Source organism: Rhineura floridana, chromosome 1 (genome assembly GCF_030035675.1).
Source record: "Rhineura floridana isolate rRhiFlo1 chromosome 1, rRhiFlo1.hap2, whole genome shotgun sequence".
In the NCBI taxonomy this organism is placed as follows: Eukaryota; Metazoa; Chordata; class Lepidosauria; order Squamata; family Rhineuridae; genus Rhineura; species Rhineura floridana.
Window position 1 is genome coordinate 3,632,238 of NC_084480.1, and position 7,225 is coordinate 3,639,462.

At 49.8% G+C, this 7,225-nt stretch overlaps 1 protein-coding gene across 1 annotated transcript; it reads left to right on the forward strand.

The window, feature by feature from the left end:
- Positions 1 to 19: 19 nt before the first annotated feature.
- On the forward strand, positions 20 to 6,462 carry SIGMAR1 (sigma non-opioid intracellular receptor 1). Its single transcript, XM_061613179.1, has 4 exons — positions 20 to 340; positions 1,044 to 1,244; positions 3,240 to 3,332; positions 3,426 to 6,462. The coding sequence occupies exons 1-4, from the start codon at positions 175 to 177 to the stop codon at positions 3,650 to 3,652; spliced, it is 687 nt and encodes a 228-aa protein (XP_061469163.1). The 5' UTR covers positions 20 to 174; the 3' UTR covers positions 3,653 to 6,462.
- The last annotated feature ends 763 nt before the right edge of the window (positions 6,463 to 7,225 follow it).

Below are 7,225 nucleotides of genomic sequence, written 5' to 3' on the forward strand. Positions count from 1 at the left end.
CCTGCCGTTGGCTCTTTCCGGGAGCGCGCGGGAGAACGAGTCGGGGCTGCTATTGGCCGCCGTGAGGGCGGGAAGGCGGGCTCTCCTCGATTGCGCACGCGCGGTGCAGCCGTAGCTGCTACTGTTGGCTTCTGGCGTCTGCCGAGCGGCTTCGGCTTCAGCGGCGGTGGGAGGATGCGTTGGCTTCCAGGGCCGGTCCCGTGCTGGGTGCGGGTGGGGCTGGCGGTGGCGGCGGTGGCGGTGGTGATCCAGGCGCTGCGCAGCTGGGCCTCCCTCTCCTCCTCCCGCCGCTTCGAGTTCGACCCCGAGGAGATCGCCCGCATCGCCAAGCACCACGCCGGTGCGTCAGGCAGGCCGGACAACGGGAGTCCTCCCCTCTCCTTAGGTTGGGGTGGGAGGGTGAGGAGGAGGAGGTAGAGCCTCCTTGGGCAGAGGCAGTCTACCTCAGGAGGAGGCGAGGAGGAAGCCGTCCGTTCGCCTTCATGGCGGGCGCGCCTGGTGATGGCTTTCAAGGGAGGGGCTCGCACAACTCTTTCTTTTAACTTGAGCCCGTTTTTTTGAAGGGAAAAAGAGGGCAGGATTAAAAATGTTTTGGAAATGAATTCACGTGCCTAAATGCTCAAATTCATGGAGGGGGAGGAGGTCCTTTGCAGTCTGATTTCAGGATGCCTCAGGGCAGAGCTTCCTTCTGTACCCAAGCTTTCTGTGCTGGCTGCCTGTTGGTACGGAGAAATCAACAAGAAAATGGCTGTTTTAATCAAGTCCCGCTTGCTGGCACTTGCCTGGCTGCTGCCTTGAGACAGCGTTGAGAGAGACTTGCCTTGCCAAACAAGACAGTTCTAGGGCTTTAAATAATTAGTTTTTAAGACTGTTAACTGATCTTCTGCATGCTCATGTCGTGGTGTAGATAGACTGCCTGGCTGGCTGCCATCCTCTTGTAAGAGGGACTCGTCTCACCTGTTCTACACAATGAAGGATAGGTTTCAGTCTCTGCTTACACCTGTCACCAGGACTCACTGTGGCCATTTTTTTCCCTCCTCCAGGGCTGGACCACGAGCTGGCCTTTTCCAAGATCATTGTGGAATTGCGCAAGAAGCACCCAGGGCACATCCTGCCAGATGAGGACTTGCAGTGGGTGTTTATCAATGCCGGAGGCTGGATGGGTTCCATGTGCCTGCTTCATGCTTCCTTCTCTGAGTACGTCCTGCTCTTTGGCACAGCTGTTGACACAGGGGGACACTCGGGTAAGCTGGAATGAACCATGCGGGGTACTGACACAGTGTTTTGGGAAAAGGGGAAAGCAAAAAAAAAAAATTCTCTCGGTGTATTAGGAGACTAGAATTGGCTTCCAATTACCAAGCTCAGAGGTGGGCTTAACTTGATTTACTGTTCCATTGGTATCATTGGTGCGGATTACGTGGTGCAATTGGGCTTGGGTACACCTAGATCGTATGCATACACTGCAATCATATGCACATTTACTGAGAAGTAAGTCCCGTTATGAAACCTACTCCAAGGAAATGTGTATATGAGTGCAGCCTTAAAGGGTGGACATGGACAAGCTGAGGTGTCTCAGTATCAGCATGTCATATGTAAAATTGAGATATCAAAGGCCCACACCATGGAAGGCAGTAACATGAGAAAGAATGAGACATGGAAAAGTTATTTCTTTAGAGTTGTTCTCACGAGATAGAGAAGGTAGGATGGAGAAGCCAGGGTTGTACGTTTCTGAAATCCCCATTTCCTGGATCGAAGTTTCTCCAGCCACCTTGCTTTTCTTTCTTATTATTAAGGGGTTTTTTTTATCTTGCCTTTCGTCTTTCTGACCCCAGGGTGGGGTACAAATGTTTAAAACAGTAAATGCAATCATAGTAATGCGGACGTAGAGCAGATAAAACCAGTAAGTACTAGTTGCTGAAGAACATAAGTGGGAGAGTGCTGCTGTGCTGAGGTCCTGCTTGCAGGCTTCCCATTGGGGCATCTAGTTGGCCCCTGTGAGAACAGAAGGCTGGATTAGATGGGCCCCCTTTGGCCTGATCCAGCCAGGCTGTCTGGTTGTTACTCAAGTAAATTGAAATTCATAAAACTAGCAAATGCTGTGGATGGTTTTGTGTTAAAAACTCAACACTTTAAAGGTGACTGGAGCAATAGCCTTTTATAAAAAGTCAGGTTTCTGCATGCACGCTTCTCACCGTCAAGACAAACAGTTCAAGGGCCCTGTCCAGCCAGGCAAAAGCATTTCAGGAGGGCGCAGAGCAGGCTGTTAAGGAGTGCCGTTTGGGACATGGCCTCGGGAGAATCCGATGTCCAGATAAAGAGTCCTGTAAGGCCACATTTGGCCCCGAGGCCTGAGATTCCCCATCCCTGCTTAAAAGCTTGGGAAAATAAGTCAGTTTTGAGTTGACACCATAGTTGCCAGCTGAACGTCTGAGGAAGAGGGCATTCCACATCTGGAGTACCACCATTCTTAATGTCACTGCATAATGCACCAGCTCTGGGTGCAGTACATTGAGAAGGGCCCCTCCTTACAGGCAGGACAGTATTAGAAGGGGCATTCCCTCAGGTACTTGGTTCCTGAGTCATGCAGGACTTTATACATCAATAGTAGTACCTCAGATTGGGCCCTGAAACATAACCAGAACCAGTGGAAATCATAGCAGAATTTGAATAATACGTTTCAGATTGGCTGACTCACTTGCTAAACTGGCTGTCGCGTTTTGCACTGACTGCAGCTTCTGGATAATCTTGAGGGTAGCCCCAGGTAGAAAGCATTACAGTAATCCAAGGAGGAAGTCACCAGGAAGTCCACCGGAGCACGGGGTCACCGTGGACAGGCCAAATCAGCCCAAGCTGATAGTAGGCACTCTGCCCCACTGACGCCACCTGGATTTTGATTGACAATGATAGCACACCCCCAAGCTGCATATCTCTTCCTTCAGGACGAGTATGACCAGAAATTATTGTTGGTCCAATTCTTAGACCAAGAACCACCCACCCACGTTCATTCCCTTGCAGCCCATCCTGCCGCTGACTTTTTTTTTTTTAGGACTCTCCCACTTCCTCACCAAAAGACAAGACCTCTGTTTGAGGCTGGGTTTTTGGCATTGTCTCAGCCTCATTCCTCCCTAAAAAGCAGTTGCAACAAATCCTTAACAGCAGTCGAATCTCTTCTACCGACTCACATTGGTTCATAGCCCGGAACTCCCACTTGTGACTGGATGCTGTTTTTTGTCTTACAGGTCGATACTGGGCTGATATCTATGATACAGTCATCTCTGGGACTTTCCGTCAGTGGAAAGAAGGAACAACCAAAAGTGAGATCTACTACCCAGGTGACTTGTGTGTTCCTTGTAAGGTTATGGTTCTGTAAGAGAAGGCGCAAAATAAGACTTTTTTTAAAAAGTGCTGTTTGCCTGTCTGTGCAGGAGACACCATTATTCATTGGTCCGGAGAGGCCACATCAGTGCAGTGGAGTGCCGGCACATGGATGGTGGAGTATGGCCGTGGCTTCATCCCCTCGACACTTGCCTTTGCCCTCGCTGACACGATCTTCAGCACTCAGGACTTCCTCACCTTCTTCTACACTGTGCGTGTTTACATGAAGGGGCTGCTTCTGGAGGCCAGCGCCTATTTCAGCAACTCGAGCCAGTGAGCACTTGCTCCTTGGCTCCATCCCAGTCGTCCACCGTGAAATTGAAGAGCTCCTCTCTCCTTGGCTGTGTCATGTAGTAGAGAGCATGGCACAGGTCATGTGCTCACAGATGCCCACACACACAAGGTTGGGAGCATTGTATGCATTTCAGCAAACACAGAGAGGGATCTAACAGCAGTAAGAGAGGACCCAATATTGCTATCTTTTAATACCTGAATGTTTTTCTCGTGTATTTTCTCATGCCTCCTGGAAATATGGGGGCCAAGCATTCAGGGTGTCTTGGGGCCCTACATAGAAGAGAAAGAGAGAGAGGCTGTTGTGTTGCCTTCTAGGTATGACTGAGCTGCCTTACAATGCGAACCACCAAGCTCTATCAAGGGTGGTGTGCTTCACACTCACCCTGGCCTCCCCAGAAATTAATGAAGGTTGAGCAGCAGCTGTGCATGGGGGACTCTGAGCCCTTACAGTATATTTGCACTACTGTTTAACACAGACAATAAAAGACTCACTTTCCCCCCCTTCCAGCTGCATCTGGACTTCCTACTATTCCTAGGTCCATAGGTGGGGTAATCAACCTTTACAACCCTATGTGAAGAAGCAATGTCCCAATCGCACATTACATGTTGGAGTTCTGTTCTCAAGGAGTAGCTTATATTGTGTCCTGTTCCCTGGGAAGATCCCATCCCTTTGTGTGTGGGTAATCAGCAAGCCTGTCCTGCTGCCTCTGAAGGCAGTAGGTAAGGTTTACAGGTTGTGCCTCTCTTGGCCATCACTGAGTTGGGAAATGCTGTTGGACCGGTACCTGCTGTGTGGGGCAGTTAGCTCTTGGTCTGTGTTTGTAACATGATTTTCTCTGTATGTTTTAATGCCCACAGGGCCAGTGACTAGGAAGGTGTTTCCTTCCACCCCATCCTCAAAATGGGTTGCACATTCTCAGAGGACCTCATCCAGTTTGATCCTGTAATAATACGGAGAGCCACCATTTGTCGCCTTAACTTAGAGCCTCACTCTGGGGGCCTTTTCAGCTATGCACGCTTGTATAGATATAGGTATACCCCTTATTATTGGTGTTTGCAGCGGGATGCCAAGTGGCCATTGTCCCCAGAGCCAGTTTTTGGTTCAGCCCTGGGGTGACAGTAGTAGTTGCCCAACTTGGGCAAGCTTGGCCCAAGCCCTGTCCTCCTTTCTTTCTTTTTCCTTCCACAGTTCCTGATAGGGCTGAGCCCAAAGGTAGCATTTTCAGACTTGGAATTCAGAGGAGGCATGGCCAGACCCAGGAACGAGTTCGTGGCAATGGCAAAATTGGGTGAAAAGAGTGGTTGGACTAGGTGGGGGCATTTCTCCCCCCCCTCCTTTTTTTTTTCTTGCCATTGCTTTTTTTACAAAGGCAGAATTCTTTTTTCCCCCACTGCCAAATGACCACTTCCATTTCTTCCCTGCACCCCAGAATGCCCTGGAAAAAACATTGTTCCAGGATAGTTGGGGTGGGGGAGAGAAAGAACTGTCAGCCTCAAGAGACGGGGGAGAGAGTTCTGCTACTGCCTGCTAGTACCCCCCCCCGCCCCATGTCTTCTTCTATCTCACTGCCTCTACCCAAATCTCCAACCCCCCCAATGGGACCATGAAATGGGGGGGTGTCCCACCTGCCATTCCTAAGGATCTGATGGGTCATATCTCTCTGCCCTCGTTGCTTCCTCTTGGCACTTAACGCCTGTCTTCTTCTCCTTCTGGCTGCTGCAGAAACCTCCTCCCTCCCTCATCAACCGTGTGATTTGGTGGCGGGGTCTTACCCCCAGAGGTGGCGGCTGCAGGCGCTGTCCCCGCCAGCCCAGTTCACTCCCTGTCAGCATCCGCACTCAGCCCCCACCTCCGTCATTCCCAGCTGTCATCCCTCCCTCCTGGTTTTTCACTTGGGACACTGTTGCAACTGGGGCACATTTCTTCCTTGGTCCCTTCGCTTTTTTTTCTGAGGGGTCCATGCAAGGGCAAATAGGGAGCAGTTCCCTGGCTTGGCTTCCGCATTAGCGCTGGGTCGTTCATGGCCTTAATGGAGCCGTCATTCTTGTTCAGCAGGGAAGAGTCCCGGTAGAATCTGGGCGTTCAAGTGGCTGCGTTCCTAGGCTCCCCAGCCACACTGCACTCGCGTGGGAAGGTAGTCGTGCAGATAACGTGGACCACGCTGCTCTTGCAAGTTACTCCTTGTGGCCGTGTTGAGTGGTAGGTGTGCAGTGCAATGAAACGCATCAGAACCCGTCCTACAAGGAGGAGCTGTGTAGATGTGCCTTTGGAAGGACCCTTCCAGGTGCTCTACCATTATGTGCACTGGGTATAATTTGGTCTAAAAAAAACTTGGAGCAAGGGACTAATTAGCCTAATGATTATAGCCAATTAGCAAAATTCAAAACCTGGAAGAGCAACTAGTTTCCCCTGTTCTGCCACCCCCTCCCCCCGCAACTTCCCCTGGGACTGACCATTTCTTTATTTGGGTCACAATGCAGTGATGGTTGTAGACTGCTGACCTTTCCCTGGTTTCTGCTAGCCCCTCTCGTTGGGGCAGCCCTATGGGCTGACATTAGCCCCTTGCTGTAGGTGACTGGAGAATTTGCTGTATCTTGAGGGCAGTAGCCTTGTAACCATCAGTCAAACATGTAGCATGTTGTCTGGTTTCTGTCTCCCAGTTACTGCAACTGTGTCTCAGTTACACATCTGATCTTGGTGTTTGTTTGCCAACCAGTGTTTGAAAATAAATCAGTAAGTATGATTATTATACTTTGACAAAAGAAGAATATAATGAACCATGGGTAAACTCACTTGCGTGTGTCTGTTTTTTGTTACTGATTACTGAAAACAATTGCTTGATTTTCTATAGGCTGCTTCGTTGTAGAGCAACTGTGACCTGGAAAGTGAATCTTTGTGGCTTTCTTTCCAGAGCACTTCCTGAATCTCAAGAGGGTCAGGAAAGCATCCTTTGGGTCCCTCTGGTATCTTAATAACAAGTCAACATTTATCTTTGCCATACATGGTCAAGAGCAAGCTACTTCATTCTGTGTGCTGGCTGTGCCCTAATTGCTGATTAGCCCTCCTCAAGCATCCAGTTGGTCTTCCTGGAGTGGAACACACTGTCCTAAGTGAAGAACTCCCCTAGCTTCTAGGCAGTTACTGGATTATGCCTCCCTCAACAGAGGTGATTGGATCCTAAATCCCCCCCCCTCTTTCTGTTGAGGTAGGTGAAAATCACCTGCCTTTCTCCATATGTCCTGAGCCTCCCAGAAAAGGTAATGTTCTCATTTGACGCTACAGTACTTTGTTCTGTCTTTTCCTGCTTCAGTCATTTTTTAATGTTTAGTAGCCAGTTACCAAGGTGTCTGAGGGCTTTGGTTCTCCCCTTGTTTCTTAGATGGAGCCACAGCAGAGCATCAGCCATGCAGACCTAGCTTCTCATCAACTTCTGGTATTTAATGGAACAGGTACTTCTTGCCCATGAAGACATGCTTCAGCTTATGTGTGGCTGGGGCCATGGCCTGCCTTTTTTTCCCTGTTAAGAGATTGGTAGCATTTCTTTCCTTTGCTCAT